The 20504-nt window shown below is 40.5% G+C and overlaps 1 protein-coding gene and 1 long non-coding RNA gene across 4 annotated transcripts in view; one reads left to right on the forward strand and one right to left on the reverse strand.

Annotated features, from left to right (window-relative positions):
• LOC114646752 (uncharacterized) overlaps window positions 1-20504 on the forward strand; it is a 182404-nt gene that overhangs the window by 93654 nt on the left and 68246 nt on the right. The gene's annotated exons all lie outside the window — the stretch shown is intronic.
• The window catches only part of fam189b (family with sequence similarity 189 member B), a 38129-nt gene that overhangs the window by 12893 nt on the left and 4732 nt on the right, over window positions 1-20504 (reverse strand). Inside the window, exons 2-8 of the mRNA XM_028793370.2 lie at window positions 18358-18414; window positions 8729-8839; window positions 7061-7201; window positions 6177-6284; window positions 5882-6042; window positions 3903-4002; window positions 95-167 (exon numbers count right to left, since the gene is read on the reverse strand). Of these exons, the coding sequence (XP_028649203.1) occupies window positions 95-167; window positions 3903-4002; window positions 5882-6042; window positions 6177-6284; window positions 7061-7201; window positions 8729-8839; window positions 18358-18414 (751 nt within the window). The remainder of the gene's footprint in view (window positions 1-94; window positions 168-3902; window positions 4003-5881; window positions 6043-6176; window positions 6285-7060; window positions 7202-8728; window positions 8840-18357; window positions 18415-20504) is intronic.

The following is a 20504-nucleotide window of genomic DNA, read 5'->3' on the forward strand; positions in this document are numbered from 1 at the left end:
CCCACAGACATAATAAGAATGTGTAAACATCACAAATCTGAACCCAGGACACAGGAGTCATAAAGTATCAGAATCAACCATTGAATTAATTTACCTTCTCCACTGAACACGGTAGATGTAATTCTCTCACAAGATAGTTCATTCACAGGTGCATCAAACACAGTTGCCTGTAAATAGATAAATGTGATTTTAACAGGAACAAATTTGGACAACTAAAATCTAGCATTTAAAACAGCTGGCTTCTGTAAAGCAGCAGAGAGCCAACCAAATAGTGCTGCTCCTGGCTAGAGACCCTATACAAGCACCATCAAGGTAGACCATCCTAGGTCCCCCAGTATATCACGAGACTATGTGTGGGCCCACCTAAACAGAACCATTATATACTGCTCAAAAAAATTAAAGGAACACGTTTTAATCAGAGTAGAGCATCAAGTCAATGAAATTTCTGGGCTATTGATCTGGTCAGTTAAGTAGCAGAGGGGGTTGTTAATCAGTTTAAGCTGCTTTGGTGTTAATGAAATTAACAACAGGTGCACTAGAGGGGCAACAATGAGATGATCCCAAAAACAGGAATGGTTTAACTGGTGGAGGCCACTGACATTTTTCCCCCCTCATCTTTTATGACTGTTTTTTCACTAGTTTTGCATTTGGCTATGGTCAGTGTCACTGCTGGTACCATGAGGCAATACCTGGACCCTACAGAGTTTGCACAGGTAGTCCAACTTCTCCAGGATGGCACATCAATATGTGCCATTGTCAGAAGGTTTGCTGTGTGACCCAGCACAGTCTCAAGGGCATGGAGGAGATTCCAGGAGACAGGCAGTTACTCTAGGAGAGCTGGACATGGCCGTAGAAGGTTCTTAACCCATCAGCAGGACCGATATCTGCTCCTTTGGGCTAGGAGGAACAAGATGAGCACTGCCAAAGCCCTACAAAATGACCTCTAGCAGGCCACTGGTGTGAATGTGTCTGGCCAAACAATCAGAAACAGACTTCATGAGGGTGGCCTGAGGGCCTGACATCCTCTAGTGGGCCCTGTGTTCACTGACTGGCACTGTGGAGCTCGATTAACATTTGCCATAGAATACCAGAATTGGCAGGTCCACCACTGGCACCCTGTGCTTTTCACAGATGAGAGCAGGTTCACCCTGAGCACATGTGACAGATGTGAAAGGCTCTGGAGAAGCCGTGGACAATGTTATGCTGCCTGTAACATCATTCAGCATGACTGGTTTGGTGGTGGGTCAGTGATGGTCTGGGGAGGCATATCCATGGAGGAACGCACAGACCACTATAGGCTAGCACCTTGACTGCCATTAGGTATTGGGATGAAATCCTTGGACCTACTGTCAGACGCTATGCTGGTGCAGTTGGTCCTGGGTTCCTCCTGGTGCATGCCAATACTTGGCCTCGTGTGGTGAGAGTATGCAGGCAGTCCCTGGAGGATGAAGGAATTGATACCATTGACTGGCCCCCACGCTCCCCTGACCTAAATCCAATAGAACACCTCTGGGTCATTATGTTTCGGTCCATCTGAAGCCGCCAGGTTGCTCCTCAGACTGACCATGAGCTCAGTGATGCACTGGTCCAGATCTGGGAGTAGATCCCCCAGGACACCATCCATCGTCTCATTAGGAGTTTGCCCCAACGTTGTCAGGCATGCATACAAGCACGTGGGAGCCATACAAACTACTGAGTACGATTTTGAGTTACTGCAATGAAATTTTGGCAAAGTGGACTAGCCTGCCGCATCATTTTTTCACTTGATCTTCATGGTGTCTTTGAATTCAGCCCTCTGTAGGTTGATAATTTTCATTTCCATCAAATGATGTGGCATCCTTTCCTTCCTAACACATTACCCAGTCCATATCAGTATAGATATCCAGCATGATTTTTTTTTCAATTGAGATCTGATGTGTTTTCAAAGTGTTCCTTTAATTTGTTTGAGCAGTTTATTTACCCTCATGTACATTTTCTGTATTCTTGGCAAATGTGTTTGTTTTTGGTCTTATTAATAAAAACATATTTGCTGTTAAAGCTACTATACTGCCTGTATTTTTTAAGACATAATACAAATTAAATAGGCATTTCGAAAACAGCCTGTATATTTTTTTTTAAATAAAAGTTACTTTTACTAGTGCTTGAATTTCTTAATCATAACACAAAACAAGTAAGCATTTTATAGATAAACAAGCATTAATTATGAAAATACAGAATCTGCCGTTGCATATATTTTTGATAACAACAAAAAGCTGCTCACTACACACTTGTCTTTAGTGTTACTTTTTTAAATTCAGCATAAAATAATTAAGTATTTCTGAAATTAAAAAATCAAAAGTAATTTTTAAAATGCAAAATTAGTTGCTGTAGACATTTTTTCAAAAAGAGCATTTTCCTCTGCAATAGCCACATTTGACATGGGCAGAAATACAAATGGGTTTTCTTTCCACATACAACAATAAAGTGAGAAAAAAAGACAAAAAAAAATGTGTACGGTACAAGCCATGGAAGGGCAGCCAGCACTGACACCAATGCAGCTTTAAAAAAGTGATTGCAGTGGCGGCATGAAGTCAAATTACCATCAAGCTAAAACACTAAAGTTCTTTATGGCAATCATGCATGTCAACTTTTCACTTTTCTTTGTTGCTTCATTACAAGGAGCCTGTTTCAATTCACACTGCAATTCATAAGCTGCAACGTGCTGTACTGCACAGATAAACATGGAGGCACGCGCTGATACAGCACATTGCTGCACCCACCATATGACAAACCAACTCAGGACCCCAGGTTAGGACCTGAGTGCAGCCATGCAACGAGTGACATGAGTGACCGTATACTCAAAAACTATCATAAACTATTAAACATTAAAACATGAGATAATTTTTTTCTCGACCATCACTAAAAACTACATGGGGTAAGTAACATATAAGAAAATATATAATTTCTGTGTGGAGCATTCCTTAAACTACACTCCTATCAACAAGACCTAACACCTACAACAATCACAGAGCATACCTTCAGTCAGCCAATTATTTCCTGTGCTGCTTATCTGCATTCTCATTTCCTGAGACAAGAATCCTGCATTCAAGGATTTAAACAGGGTTTAAGTAGATATCAGTTTGTGACAACCTGTTTCTGTCTGGGCACAAATAATTGAAGTTAATGTTGCAAGGTTCAAGCACATTTCTATCTGCTGCTTTTTGCATACATTCTGCTTTGGACAACCCAAAGTCTACCAGCAAACAAATTACTATTCTAAACCTCCACCACGATTCGTATCCTAGGTGCACTATGCATGGAGTTAGCATGTTTTCCCCTTTCTGCACTGGTTTCCTCTGGGTGCTGTGTTTTCCTCCCACAGTACAAACAGCCATGCAGGCTAGGTGAAATGGAGTTGTTAAATTGGCCCTAGAGTGTGTGTGTGTTCACCCTATGATGGACTGGTGCCATGTCCAGGCATTGTTCCTGCCTTGTGTTCTGTGCTTGCTGGGATAGGCTCCAGCTTCCCCACATCTCTTCTCTGGATCAGTAAGTTAGGAAAATTGATAGGCAGATGAATGGATAAACCTCCACACATCCATTCATTAGCAAACCTGCTTAATCTTATTAAAGGCCAAGAGTTAATCCAAAACAGCACTGGACAGGTGTCCACTGCAGGGCATGTTCACAACCACTACAACATTCACTCACTTGGAGTCAATTTAGACTTGTCAACTGCCTTAAGACATATGTATTTTAGCATATGAGAAGAAAATCAGACTGTCTGAAGAAAAATGCTTAGAAACCAGTATAATGTGAAAACTTCACACAATGATGACTAGGCTGGAATTTGAACCAAGTCTTTTGAGTTTATGAGGCATGAGGGAAAAACAATAAAAAAGATTAAAGGAATTTAAATTTACCTGGCTCTCTGCTCTTTGTCCCATCACTGCTTCATATGGAGGAGGGAAATCCGTAGGGTATAATGGCACAGGACTTTCCATTGACCCATTATAAGTGATGCTGGAGAGAAAAATATCAGTCATGGAGAATACTGTAAATAAACACAATCAAATTGTTTGATATTTGTACTCAATATTACATTTATAGTCTGCGTTTTTGTTATGTGTGTACAGTATGTGAACCTTTTTTGAAAGTTTTCCACATTATTGAAAATTAAACTTATTTTTCACTCAAAATATTGAAAGAAATATTTGCAAAATATAACATTTTCTTTATTACTATTGAAAATTCTGGTTTATTTATGATTGGGTGGGTAATAAGAGTCAGTCAGTCATTTTCCAACCTGCTATATCCTAACACAGGATCACGGGGGTCTGCTGGAGCCAATCCCAGCCAGCACAGGGTGCAAGGCAGGAACAAACCCCGGGCAGGGTGCCAACCCACCGCAGGGCACACACACACACACCTACACACCAAGCACACACACCTAGGGACAATTTAGGATCCCTGCATGTCTTTGGACTGTGGGAGGAAACTGAAGCACCCAGAGGAAACCCACGCAGACACGGGGAGAACATGCAAACTCCATGCAGGGAGGATCCAGGAAGCGAACCCAGGTCTCCTTACTGCAAGGCAGCAGCGCTACCACTGCGCCACCATGCCGCCCTGGTAATAAGAGTGATTTTCCTTATTTTTCTTTGCTATATACAGTAAGTCATCCTGAGCCTGCATCCTGTCTGCCTACTGAATATGCTGTATATTATGAATTGTGATCTTGGAAATCTGAATGCTATTTTGTGTGTTTAGTTATATCCATGTGTATTTATGGGGCATCTATATTGAACATTTTTATTTTTTCTATTGTCCACATTTCATTGAACTCAATAAAAAAAATAATTTAATAAAAATACCACTGCAAAAACACAAACAGCCCAGACATTATACTGCCTAATGAGCAACTGTTGAGGATCGAAACACATCATAGATAATTAGCTTTTTAATATGAACATGGGGCATAAATGAAAATATCGACTTGATGATATTTTGTGTAGGTTCGGTGAGTAAGGATTGTTGATCTATGTTGGGCTGAATGAACTATTGTTGTTAAAATTATTTTTGTGTTCTACTTTTTAAACAAACTAATTAAAATAAAATGTCAGTGTAATTTTATTTTGTGTTATCACTGTGTATATATTTTCTTTTTCTGTTTTGGTGGAGTCTTCAGTTATCCAGGGCTTTGAGACTGCTGACTCATCCCTTCTGGGATATGGGTTCAGTTCTGTGTTTGGTCGCTTTGTATGTGGATTTTGAACCTTTTTGTTGTGTTTGTCATGGTTTCTCTGGGTACTCCATCTTCCTCCTCCTTCATGTTAAAAATCTGCATATTACAATAAATTGATTTGTCAAATCTAGACTTGGCCCTTGTATGGGTGTATGCATGAGTGTGCTCAGCAATAGACTGCCATTTTATTTTGATGCTACTAAGTTAGGCTTCATGCTGCACTGTAATGAAACAGACAAAGTCATAAAATTAATGGATATTATTGGGTGTTCTAGATCGAAGATTTACTACCCTGGTCCAGTTATAAAATAAAGCCTTAGCAGCCAGAAGGTGTTAAAGCAAGGTTGGAATAGTCTTGTTCTAGGAACAATTAACTAATATGGTTTAACCTTTGAATGGTAGTACTTCTCAATATTCCAATAATCATAATATTACTTCATTATGTGACCATTTTTAAATGTACACTGTATACTGGGTATTAGGATTTTTTTGTGTGTGTCACACAATATGTCTGTATGTAGGTCATGAGAACAATTTATAATTTAATGTGTGACTCACTAAATATACTTATCATGGATTGAAATTTACATAGCCTGCTATTAAAACCTAAAATGAAAGGACAACCAGTAAAAAAAAAAAGCTTATGTCCCAGGATACCTCTGTGCATCAGTCTCTGAGCTGCAGGTGTACTCTGGAGGGTAGTATGGTGGAGGAGGTACAGGTGGTACAAACTCTTCAAAGTCCATTATATTATTTAGGAATGCATCTTGTGGAGTGGAACATTCTGGGTTCACTGAACGGGAGCGATGAGGCACCAGCTGTAAAAGAAAAGTTGATTTTCAGGAATAAAAGGTAATCAATAAGTGCTCCATATTCTGCTTAACACCCCTTCTTTACTGTCTCCAACCTACAACTAGATATTATTCTGTAATGCCATTCAGCCAATACTCACAATGTGCAACAGGTCCAGTGAGAAGATGTGGATACAGCAAGTAACAGTGGACAAAGTACAGATGACTGTGGAAAGAATGCTGAGGCCACAAGCACTGAACAGCAGGTCCTAGGGGGACATATACAGAGATGCTTACAAGAAATGATACAAGTGATGAGATGAAAGCTGACACAACACCACTGTCTAATATCTGGATCACCAACAAGAAAGCAAAGCTCCAAATGAGGCAGGTTCATGCATTTATTCATGTATCTATGTTATATAAAAGGCAATGAGTAATGATAGTTTAAATTATTTTGTATCTTAATGACTCTGCTACTTACCCTCATATATCCTAGAATACTAGTTTATGCTGCCAACCTATTATAAACCACAGATCACCTGATGCTAGACTGCTTATTAGCAATCTGACCTTGTAATTTTCTGACAACTATCATGATGGTCATTTTACTTTATGTCAAGACTCTGATGGTCAAAGGCAACACTCACTGCCACCAGAGCTGGAATAATGAAAAAATGAGGCAGGCAGCTGAAGCACACAGAAATATGATTAAACAAATACGGTAATCAAAGGAGCAGGCAGGTCAAAACTTGAGAGATAATAAATAGTTTGAAAAACAAAAGAAGCTGAAGGACTTCTTTTTGAAAGAGCACTGATCAGTTTCGGGAGACTACCTCCAAGTTCAAATGAGTTTAGGTAATACTGGAGTAACTGCTGTTGTCTACAGGTTGTTGAAAGCAAGAAGTAGGTCAGAATCCAGGACATTACCATTGTACCAGCTATATCTATTGTCATTCACATAGCTACTTTGTTTTATATACAGTATTATGCTATTGTGTCAGCTGTTTTTTATAGAAATACAGCTGCATAGATGAGAAGTTACCTTAAGAGCCACTCGCACAGTACGACAGTCTTTGTAAGGATACAGCTTGAGAGTTTCTCCTATTGGACCACATGTTGAGGTCTGAGGGGGTTTAGAAAAAGTCTGACAACAAATACAGACTCCTTCCTTCCCAATATTAGGCTGAAAATAGAAAAATACATCAAAGACTAGAAAAAAGATCATCAGTAAAACCAGAATAAATGTTTTTTTGTTCAATTTAGTAGGTGCTCTATGTAAAGAAGTAAAACATTGAAATGTTCACTTTGACATGGTTTATTTCTTGCATTTCTGAATATATCATATAAAATACACAAGCAGTTCAATATCAGTTAATTTTAACAAATCAGTATACAAGTAATAAACAAATGAGTGAATCTTAACTAATACATTATACTGTATATACTGTACATACAGTATAAACCACAAAACAAATTGTAAGGATCAATTCAATGACCCTTCAGTGAGGTTTCCATGTGGACTGCAGTGTTGTGGCCCTCTGTAACACATTTTGACTGTACAACAGTGGATTTGCTACTCCTTTGGGACTGCTGATATGAACTTGGGTCACAGAGTTGATCCTTACTGCATTGTGCATAAATGGCTATAATTTGTTTTGTGATTTATATGTATTACTAAATATTACCTCATTTGTTTATTAGTTTTTTCTATGTATATACAGTTAATTGATATTGAACTATTTGTGTCAATAGTTTTTGTTTAAACTTAGCAGCTCAATTAATTCTTTATTAACAGTTGTATATTATTATATATATGTCATATTTAAGACTCATATTGATACGATTATGTCAGTTAGAGGAATTATATTGAGACAGTTACATTCGTTCATGTAATTTAATAGTAAGAACATATTTAAACTGCTACGTGCATGTCTAGTTAGCACAAGTGAAATCTCAAAAGTTAGATTAAAAATAAACATAAGCCTGAACAGTATAAAGGCTATAGAGAGCAAAAATACAAAAAAACAGATATACACACAGTCACCATTTTTAAGTGATGTGAACAGTGCAAAGAAAAATGCACGCTAAAGAATTTTTTTTGCAGGTACTTTAACATAGTAGTACAGAATTAAGATGAGAAATGTCTAATTTACAATAAAGAAATCTGAAAATCAATAATCCGCTTCTAACACATAAGATGGGACATGTATAAACTGAATATTTTAAGAAATAATAGGACTTGGGATTCATATTGTTGTGCATCTTGTTTTGCATTTTATACGTTTCAAAGCTAATACAAAATTATTATAGACTTTTTCCAACCACCTCATTTTCTGATTACTACAAAGGATGTAGAGAAAAGAGGGTAATCTGGTTAAACTTTGAAATAGGCATCATAGGGACTTTATGTACTGTACTTTTCTGATTCACTGATATGTATAAATGAATATTGCAGTGATCTAAGTCTTTGTAATGGAAAACATTCTATGTAAGAATTAACTTACTGTATTTCAATTCTCTTTCTGATACTCTTATTCATTCTTAAATGAACATATAAGGTCCCGTTAATTTCTAACAATTAGACAATAAAAAAATTGGAGCTGATCACAAAAGCGAAGAAACTGTGAATGCACAGCATCACAGGAGAATCCTTAATAAACTTAGTGTAATTGATGCTAACACTTGAATAACTTTTCACCAAGCAACTTACCATCTGACAGGCTTCAAGAGACTTGACAAGCTGTGCATTCTGACATGACAAGATTGACCCAGCCAAGCTCAGTATCACACATACAGCTGACAACAGCATGAACAATGACACCTAATTAGAGAAAGTGACAGAAATCATCAACTACTGTTATCACCTAGCAATTTGAAGAACAGGATAATCAATTCATCGCTCATTTAGGGTAACAATTTACCTCAACACATTTTGCAGTAAAGTATCAGTGTTGATAATGCCAATCCTTTTTTTTCATGCTCAACTTTGAATTGCAAGGAGCATTGACAGAATATTAGTCAGCCGCGAAATACAACACCTGTATGCATGAAGAAAGACTATGTGGATATGACAGCAACATGTAAAGTTAGTAGGAAAAAACACTGCATTGCCTGTTACTTAATGACGCCATTGCAACTATCGTTGCAGGGATTAGGAGTTTCAGTACGACACAAGCCACCCACTTTTAATAGCTTCAGATCTGGAAATCAGTCTGTAGGATATAAACCCATACAGCAAAATCTCACAACAATATTTTTAGTAGTGTAACATAAATCAGCATTAATAAGCCTACTTAGTTAAAATGGTCTTGGTCAATGTCTGTGTGGACTTTGCATGTTCTACCTCTTAGTGTATTTTATCTGGGTATGCAGCTTTCCTATAATACGTGTTATGGAATTCACAATAATCATTTTGAAACTAAGTGCACTATGTTAAAAGTAAGTTGGAGTCTTCCTTGTTTACATGTTTTTGCTCAAATGAACTGCAAAGGACTTCTAAATGGACTTGGGGACATTCCCCAGAGCTGTCTTAAACACAAAATAGTGCCGTGAAACCCCATGAAGAGCAATTCACTGTGATGCTGTTTTAATCCAATGTATTTTGTATATTTTCCTTTTAATGTTATACACATTTTATGTCATTGTTATCTAAGAGTACTGTATAATTGACATTGTAATCTTAGTTTAAAATAACTGGATAGACTATAACTCATGCTAGTTAAATGGCAGTAAAGGGATCTGGAGATACAACAGATAGCACCCTTAACAAGATAAATTGCTACACATGTACTTTTGTGATCAAAGCTTTTAGGAACAGCTGTCCATTACTAAAGTAGCAAGCCAGTTATCTGTGTGTAATATAACAAGGAACAGAACCCCACATGGCCCTTTGGCATAAAGAACAAAACATCTGAGAAATGAGAGAGAACAACTTAGACAAACAGAGACTCCATTCCATGCTGAATCTAAAAGCTGCACAAGATAACTTCTTCTCTGACACAGATGTTACCTTTATCTTTACAGATATTATTATTTAAGATACGTGAAGTTAAAACAAGGGGGAATTTTATTAAGTCTTTATATTAAGACTTTGCTATAAGTCACTATTTTCTATAATTGAATTAATTTGGTATTACTCTATTTTAATAAGTTCTACTTTGCTTTTAAATTTTTGTACTTTGTCTCTATATATCTTGAGGGACTGAAGTATAAAAAAGAGACAGGGCACCTGATGAGAGGAGATTACCATTTCCTTTCAGGGTTAGTAGGGTGATGGAAGATGCTGTCAACAGAGGTTACCATGGGGCAAATAACATTCATTGGGGAGAAGCATTGTCCAAAGTATATTAGCCTCTGTGTATATATGATATTCTTTAGGACTGGGGTATATCAGCTGTTACCACTTGGTTATATCAGGGGACACTCCTAGGTTGTTCATGCTAAACCCAGTGAGTCCCTATTTGGTGAACTGAGGAATGATAGGCTGCACAGGCATCACTTATAATTAAGTGCTTAAATGGATAGAGTCTGTGTGTGTGTGTGTGTGTGTTAAGCTTGGGGTGTGAGGATAGACTAGCCCATAAAGAACTTGGGAAGTTTCTCTAACCCCACAATAATACAATGTGCTTTAGGCTAATTGGCGACTTTAAAGTGGCTTGGTGAATGTGTATATGAATGTGCATCCATTTAACTGAAAAGTGTAATGAAAAGAAGGTTTAATGAAAAGAGCAAAAAAAAAGGATGGGTGGCTAATTTAACAATCTAGAATTTGAATAAGCATCAGAGCTTTGAAATTTGGGCAATCATTATTCATTCACTTGCATATATTTTGAATAATCATATTTAACTGAACAGTGTTGCAGGTAATCACAATCTTGCTTGAATTACTTTTTGCTGCACTCCATGTTTCACAATTATTCCTGCCATGTGTATGTATCCTACTGTATGTAGTTCACCTATTCCTTATAAATTACATTAACTCAAACTGAGGCTTATTATTATCTTCAGGAAGCCTGAAAGAGCACTGATGTTAGAACCAATAATATTCCTTACTGAAAAAGTTTAGAATGCATGGAAAAAATCTAGCTCTTAGTGCTGTTTTTTTAAAGGATGCAAGCCTTCTTTTCTTCTAGACATTGATCTAAGATCACAATGGACACAACATACCATTTGTAATTGACAGCATCTTAGTGAACATTTCCTTAAAGAAATCCATAAAGTACTGGTGTGTGCTCTTTATTACCTATTTATTTATTTACTAGGTGAAGTAATATGCATTATCCGTATATATATCTGTTTAATGTGTTAAGGTAAAAAAGCAGATATTTATGGATTTACATCATAAGTCGAAAATGTATTATATTTGCATATAATTGGATTCCATAATTGCTGTGTGTGTGGTTTCATAAAACAATGTTTAATCAGACATTAATAAACTGGATGGCTTGTTGAATAATTGAATCTATGGACTGTAGAAAGCACTTACAGTAGGGGGCCCAGGGGAGTGGTTATTGGGGTTCATGAATATTGCTGCAGATCTCCGCATTGTGACATGACTGGAAAGAGCACAAGTGGTGGTATTCGATAATGTTATAAAGATGATTCCAAGCTGATTTGTTCAACATTCATTTGAAATGGCTACAAATCACACACTCAACTGGCGTCAAAATGTAAAATTTTAAGGCCTCGTCAATAAATGTCTACCACCAAGAAACTGTAAAGGTTACTAACATTGTTCTCCGTCCTCTTTCTACCATATTCTGAACAGTGACTTGGCATGTGCCAAAAAATTGTGTTTCCTTCTGTTTCATTGTGGCTTATCTCTATCACAATCTATCACACTTAGTAACAATATGCATGTGTATGATAGCATTGCCAGTATGGTGTTGTTTTGATAAAAAATGTAATACCATCAGTTCATTTCAGAGTTATTATCATGTGCATACAGTGCAATGAAATTCCTATCTGCATGTTAGCATGCAGGATACCACTATCCTTGTCCATCAGCCCGTTTCTCTCTGCTGGTTATGTATAATCTCCATCCATCCATTATCCAACCTGCTATATCCTAACACAGGGTCACGGGGGTCTGCTGGAGCCAATCCCAGCCAACACAGGGTGCAAAGCAGGAACAAATCTAGGACAGGGCGCCAGTCCACCGCAGGGCACACACACACACACTAGGGACAATTTAGGATCGCCAATGCACCTAACCTGCATGTCTTTGGACTGTGGGAGGAAACCAGAGCACCCGGAGGAAACCCACACAGACACGGGGAGAACATGCAAACTCCACGCAGGGAGGACCTGAGAAGCGAACCCAGGTCTCCTTACTGTGAGGTATGTATAATATAACATCACAAAATAATAGTTTGTGGTGAGCGAACCAGCCAAGATTCTTCTAGCATACAGTTTCATGAAATTAATGTTAAACTTTGTTTTCTTTGTTTTGCATGAGAATCCTGCAAAACTAATTAAAAAGAGTGTTTTGGTGTTTTAAAAGTTTTTTTTTTGGGGGGGGGGGGTTGAAAGAAAGGAACATTGCTCCTTAAGGGTTTGGCAACAGTGTACACCCTTTTAGGATATTTCTCAAAAGGGTCCATATGTAAATAAACAGGAAAAAGTAATGTTTTGTAAACTCAATATGTTTAAACACAACACCATGATGATACCAAATGACACACTCCTAGACAAATGCTGTATTCTAGCAAGACAATAAAATTGTTATCGTAATTAGTTTAGAAGAAAATGTTGTAGAGAGGCTCTAACATTCACAAGCTTTTCTTTGTCTTCAGGCAGAAATAATTTTAAGATGAGCAAAAATCAATGTATTGGTTACTTACCACTCTAAAATTTGCCTTTCACATGCTGTATGTCTTTGACACCATTATTCTTACCAAATTCTTTGGACTTGTAGACACCTATTAAGTAACAGCCAAATGTTTCAGGTTTTACTCTTTTTTATTTTTAGATATTTTTGTCTAACTGTATTTTGTTAACTACTATGTGTTGGAGCATATGATGAAGGTTTTGTTGACCCTACTGCTTCTATAATACCACTAAGTGAAAAGGGACAAATAAAGGGTTATACATTGTCACGCACGAGCGCATGGGGAGCAGCTTAAGGACCCGATTCGCATCGCGACAAGTTGTGCCAGGGGACAACAGCAGCGTACTAACCTCTCTCTTTTTATTTCCTCAGAAAGAACGAGGCACCGCCGTCATAATACCGCCCAGACGACTCAAAGAGCCGCCACACTTCCGGGTTCCTTTCTTCCCTCTGGTCCCCCACTGATGATGTCAGCCTCTCATCCACCACCACATTTTACCCAGCATCCCACATTCTAATTTCCGGTCCATCTCCCTATCCTTCAATGTCTTTTGAGTTTTTGGAAACAATTGACCTGATTTTTGTGTTTCAGTATACGGGGCTAAAAACCCAAACCTTTATGCATGTCTGTCTTGTTTTACAGTGGCGTAGTCGGCAGGATAGAAGCCCGAAGAATGTCAGAAGGGCAGGACCCGAACACAGTCCTCACCACATTGGCAAATGAGCTCCAGGCTGTCAAAATGGATCAGGCAGCCACGAAGACTCAGCTCGCTGAAACTAAGAGGCGGCTGGCGGTGGAAGAAGCAGTAAAGCCGGAGCCTGCACAGCCTCCACCACCTCCGATCGTCCCTCTCACAGAGGCAGATGACATAGAGTCATACCTCTCTATCTTTGAGAGTATGGTGACAAGGAACCAGTGGCCACGGGCGGAGTGGCCGTCCATCCTGGTTCCCTACCTGAAGGGCCCTGCGCAGCGGGCCTATCATGATCTTCCCAAGGAGGAAGCCGCCCAATACGACCTCCTGAGGGCCGAGATATAAAAACGCTACTGCGTAACCTCCGGCCAGCAGGCGAGGGTATGGCGGCAGTGGATGTTTGACCCCGAACTCCCGGCTAGAGCCCAGGCATTCGAATTCTGGGGCAAGCTTGGGCGCTGGCTACAGCCAGATATAAACCAGGCTCGCCAGGTGGTTGAGCAGGTTACCTGTGAGGGGTTGGTCCACGCAATGCTGGACTACCTCGCCCAGCAGGTCCAGAGACACCCATTCAAGGGCATGAACGGCCTTCTGGAGGTCCTGGAACCACAACTGGCGGTAACCCAACTCTGGGTGTCTGAGAAGCCGGCTCGCAGGATCCGACAGGGACGTGTCGCCACCCCCAAGCCCACCCGTTGCATCGTGGAGGCTCTGGCTAAACCTACAGATTGGGTGCCTGCCCCGCCGCGCTGTTTCAAGTGTGGCGAGGTGGGGCACATGCTCCCCACCTGTCCCCTTAAAACAGAGCCAATGGACTGCAACTGGGCAAAAGGAGAGAGGTACTGTGCTCTGTTGAACCCTCTGGCGGTCACAAATACGGGAGTGGTGTTGTTGAATGGGCACTCAGTGGTGGTGTTGTTTGACTCCGGGAGTAACATTACTATTGTTACTCACCGTTATGTTCTACCGCAATAGTGGGTTACTTAACGAACGAACGTAACTTGTGTACACGGGGAGACCAGATCTTACTGGTCCGCAAAGTGCTTTAATAATAATAATAATAATAATTCATTACATTTATATAGCGCTTTTCTCAGTACTCAAATTGCTATCCACACAGGGAGGAACTGGGAAGTGAACCCACAATCTTCCACAGTCTCCTTACTGCAAATATAACCTGGGAAGGGAGTCCTAAACAACTGCTAGCCGCTGTACTGCCTGAGCCCCCCTTTCCAATTATCTTGGGACAAGACTGGTCGGAAAGTAAACGCGGTAGAGCTGTCGCCACTCCTACACCTATGTTGGGTCTGACTATGGAGGGTCAAGGGGCCCTCCCATCTGCTTCCACACTGTGTTCCTCGGCAACTATTGATGACGTGCAAGGCCCAGGGGAGCTCTCTTCAGCGACAGACCTCGACCTGAAAGTGCAACCATGTAAGGTTCCGGGGCAGGTGAGCACTCCCACGGACCAGACACCTGACCCGCTCGCCGGCATGGACTTTCAGTTTCGGTCTATGCCGGCGTCATTTAAAAGAAAACAGTGGAACGATGATTCCCTGAAGTTTGCCCTGAATGCCATCGTGTCCGCAGACAACATATTGTCAATAGATTCCACACCACCAGGACCCTACTTTGTTTTAGATAATGACCTGTTGTATCGAGTTGTGGAACACGAAGGTGAGGTGTGGAAATTGTTGTTAGTTCCGTGGACCTACCGGCAGGAGGTTTGCAAACTAGCTCATGTCCACCTCTTTGGCGCCCATCTCGGGGCCGAGAAAACACTGGAGAGAGTAAAACTCCGGTTCTATTGGGATCAATGAGGAGGTCCGGCGTTTCTGTCAGTCTTGCCCAGTCTGTCAGCTACGTCAGATACCCCGGAGGGACCGTGCTCCTCTAGTCCCAATTTTTCTTATAGATGTTCCCTTTGAAAGGATCGGTGTCGATCTGGTAGGACCCCTAGAACCTTCAGTACGAGGCCATAAGTACATTTTTTGTCATGGTTGATTATGCAACTCGATACCCGGAAGCGAGCTGCTAATACGAAGAATATCGCACGGGAATTAGTAGGGCTTTTTTCCCAAGTGGGCATACCTAAAGAAGTCCTCACGGACCAAGGTACGCCCTTTACATTGGATACGTTCAGGGAGGTTGCCAAATTGCTCCGGATTAAGCATCTCAAGGCATCTGTCTATCATCCACAGACAGATGGACTGGTAGAAAGATTTAACCAAACACTCAAACATGCCATGCTCCGCAAGGTAGTCAGCGTGGACAGTAGGAACTGGGACCAACTTTTACCCCTAGTACTTTTTGCCTACCGGGAGGTGCCTCAAGCCTCCACGGGTTTTTCCCCTTTTGAGCTTCTATATAGGTGCCAACCCGGGGGCATATTAGACATACTAAAAGAAGGCTGGGAAGGGGAGGCACTTCCCTCCACTAACCTCTTAGAATATATCGCGCAGTTACGCTATAGATTGGATAAAATACAGCCTCTGCTTAAAGAACACATGTCCAGGGCTCAAGCAGCGCAGGTCCAGAATTACAACCGACACACCTCCCTGCGTGAATTCCAGCAGGGAGACCGTGTAATGATGCTTGTGCCCACTTCCCACTCAAAATTGTTGGCCCATTGGCAAGGGTCATACGAGGTTAAAGAGAGAAAAGGGCTCATCGACTATTTGGTAAGTCAACCAAACTGTTGGCCGAGCGAGAGGGTCTATCATGTTAACTTATTGAAGCTGTGGAAGGACAGGGAAGAGAGCCCTCTTTCCGGTTCCACCCTCTCCCTTTTCTCAGAAAAAACCATGCTTAACCTCAGCCACAATTTGACGTCCCACCAGCGATGAGAACTTGAAAGTGCAATCCTGTCTGTCCTGGAAGTGGTCAGTGAAGCCCCTGGCTGGACTGCGCTGATTCAGCACGACATTGTGACGGATCCGTGGGTGGTTGTCAGGGAACTGAGGCGAAACGTGCTGAGGTGGAGCTTGAGGTTCAACGGATGTTGGACATGGACATCATTGAGGAGAGCCATAGCCCCTGGTCCAGTCCTATCGTCCTCATGTCTAAGCCAGACGGGTCATGGAAATTCAGTAACGACTTTAGGCGTCTTAATCAGGTCTCCAAATTTGACGCCTATCCTATGCCCCAAGTGTATGAGCTCCTCGAGAGATTGGGGACGGCCTGTTATTTGACTACTCTTGACATGACGAAGGGCTACTGGCAAATTCCCCTAACGACATCCGCAAAAGAGAAACTGCATTTAACACCCCTAGTGGACACTGGCAGTACAAGGTACTCCCATTTGTACACCCAGAGTGTTATGGCCCCACCAGTCCTATTGTGCCACCTACCTCGATGACGTGGTCATCTTTTCCGGCACCTGGGAGGAACATGCAGGTTTACGCTGTCCTCTTGACACTAGCAAAAGCCGGGCTACACATCAATTCTTGGAAGTGTTACTTCAGGATGAATGAAGCCAAGTATTTGGGCTACCTGGTAGGAGGAGGTTTGGTGAAGCCACAGTGTTCTAAAATAAAAGACATCCTGGAGTGGCCCCATCTGGTAGTCAAGAAACAGGTGCAAACCTTCTTAGGATTAGCGAGCTACTACCGCCGGTTTGTACCTTGGTTTTCTGAGAGGGCCGCCTCCTTGACAGACTTGACAAAGGGCCCCTTTGCATGTGGTATGGAATGAAGTGACAGAACAGGCATTCAGTGACTTAAAAAGACCCTCACAACGGCACCTGTGCTGAGAACACCTAATTTTTCACTTTCTTTTCTCCTCCAGACCAATGCTTCTGACACAGGTCTTGGTGCCGTGCTGAGCCAGAGCATTGACAGTGTCGAACACCCCATGATTTACCTGAGCCGGAAGCTGTTGGACTGGGTGATGAGGTATACCGCGGTGGAGCGGGAAACCTTGGCCATCAAGTGGGCAGTAACTCACGTGTGGTACTACCTGCTGGGCCGGGAGTTCACCCTGGTGACGGACCATGCTGCCCTCCAGTGTATGACCCTTCACAGGGACTCGAATCCTTGGGTTACCAGGTGGTTTTTAGACCTGCAGCCGTATAAGTTCACCATCACTTATCGCCGAGGTAACCTGCAAGCCAACGCTAACGCTCTCTCATGGTTTCACTGCCTCTTGGTTCAGGCCGCCCGACCCGACAGGTCTGGGCTGAAGGGGGGGTTATGTCACACACGAGCGCATGGGGAGCAGCATAAGGACCCAATTCGCACCGCGACAAGTCGTGCCAGGGGACAACGGCAGCATACTAACCTCTCTCTTTTTATTTCCTCAGAAAGAACGAGGCACCACCGCCGTAATACCGCCCAGACGACTCAAAGAGCTTCAACACTTCCAGGTTCCTTTCTTCCCTCTGGTCCCCAACTAATGATGTCAACCTCCCATCCACCACCATGTTTTACCCAGCATCCCACGTTCTAATTTCCGGCCCGATCCTATAAACTGTCCATCTCCCTATCCTTCAATGTCTTTTGAGTTTTTGGAAACAATTGACCTGATTTTTGTGTTTCAGTATATGGGGCTAAAAACCCCAAACCTTTATGCGTGTCTGTCTTGTTTTACAACATATATGGACATTCTGTGCATATGGATGAATGGAATCACAGAAAATAGGTGAACCCCAAAAAAGAACTCTTAAACAATTTTTTGAGTTACCGCATCTGAATTATTTATGTTTTCACTTCCTGATTTCTATGCTTGACCACAGGTGTATCTCAAACTTTCTTCAGGTATAAAGTTACAGACCTCACTATTACCCTAAGTAGAATTACATTTTAAGGTCATACCTACCACAAGAGTAAGAGGTCGTCTCCAAGACATCACACCCACCAGGCCTGATATAACAACCTATGAAGACAATCAAATATGAATATTGGAATTGTTGCAGATTTCTTATAAGTTATGAGCAAGGCCAGGCACCCAGCAAAATACTGCACTGGGCTATTCATTTTATCCTCTGATTAAGAAAGCCATTTATTTTCTGTGTTCACAGAGACATAAACCAAGCTAGATAATTACTTCAACCCACAGTTATAAAAAATTACCACAAATTCAAAAATCTGGAAATTATTATTTAAAGTGCAGTTGACATTCCATGGAAATACAAAACGTTTAATAACAGTATACACTTTCCTCCATGCCTAGTCTTGGTAATGTAATTTCTTAACCTATGACCCTTCTTTCCATGTGCAACCTACAACTTGCCACTCCCAACACATGAAACTGTTCTTTACTCTATCCATATTAAATAGAGTTTACTAGCTACCTAAATTACTGAATATTCTAAGAGTGTGTCTGCTTAAGCAGAGCTTAAACCTACCTTAGAGTTTATCTACTATACTGTATGTACTTTTGACCAGAATCTCTTGAATAATTTTTCTTTGCATCTGTCACTGGCCTATCTGGGCATTTGATGTTTGACTTTCATGACCAATGGTGCCTATTGAAAAATGACTTGTTTGCCTGTTTTTTTTAAAAATTATTTTTTAATCTTTTTTCACTTTTTTAATTAGTATAGTTCCTGGTTTAGTTGCAAAAAAGTCTACATGTACACCCAGATTCACTTTTAAACTTCATCATCAACCACTTGCCCAGCCTTTGGCATTGCCAAGTCTTTTGTAGTTATGGGGGACCTGATGTACATTTAAGGACCAATGATAAAAATGGCAAAGCAGATGGTGATGTAGTTGAGATGTAACCACTTTGGAACAAAATGTTGAAAAAATAAAAGACTGTGATCAGGACCTAGAATAGCAATTAGAAATTTTTTGAAAAAAAAAAATTCACAGAAGAAAAGTAAATTTATTTGTAAAGTATATTTAAAAACATCTTTCCTTTCCCCCTACATACTAAAGACATGTGTGTTAGGCAATTGGGAAACTTTACATTGGCCCAGTATTAAGTGTGGATGTGTGTGTAAGTGTGCCCTATGATTGTGCTGTACTACAGTCCCCCACAATTCTGATTTAGACTAATAGTGCTGGCAAAAGGTAGATACAAATGAGATAACAGTCTGTTATTGGGTACCCCCATATACAGTACATACCCACACTGACTCACACTGTGCAATCTATGAGATGCCAGTTAACCTAGCATTAGAGTGCTTGTGTGGGACAGGAGGAGAACACACAAACTCTACATATACAGTACAGTGAAATAGGCTGGATTTAAAAGTCTCCAGAATCTGTGAGGCAGGAGAGCTTACCACTACCCCAATCTGAAGCAAACAAACAGACAAGTAAACATTAGTTTACATGGTGTCTTTCAACAGAAAACATAATTCCTGATAATATTCCATAATGCTTTACACCTTTCGGGACATAGTACGATTGCTTTCAAATCTTTTAATTTTTTTTAAATTTAATTTTTATTCTTTTTTTTTATAAATGAATATCATTGAAAGTCATTTACTATTTAATGTCACAGTGTGAATCAAAGGCAGGCACTAAGCAAACAACTTTAAAGTTTGATGTCTAACACCTTAGCCTAACTATACCATATTCACTGTCAACTTTTATTTTATATAATTCTTGTCTTGTGCCGAAGCCATCTGGGATAGCCTTTGACTTCTTCAATTCCTTTAGATGTTTGACCTTCTATTTTTTACTATGTTTCGGCCTCAGGTTTAGGGATATTATTGTCATGTACATATATAGAGTACAGTTAAATTCTTACTTGACTAACATATGTCAATATGCAATACATCGGCCACCCTCTGGTGCAATGACAAGTTAGTGTAACTGACTTACTGTACCTTGAAGCTTGTGTCTTTGTTACCTGAAAAATCTCAGATCATAGGCAAACTACAGTAATGCTGTACACCTGTGTGTTTTTATTTAAAAATAAACGAAATATAAGTCTAGAGTAATGTATAGCTGTCCATATGTATTTTAGATTTTGTATATGCAGGTACCCTGAATTGTATTAATCTGATGTGA

Source organism: Erpetoichthys calabaricus, chromosome 2 (assembly GCF_900747795.2).
Source record: "Erpetoichthys calabaricus chromosome 2, fErpCal1.3, whole genome shotgun sequence".
Classification (NCBI taxonomy): Eukaryota; Metazoa; Chordata; class Cladistia; order Polypteriformes; family Polypteridae; genus Erpetoichthys; species Erpetoichthys calabaricus.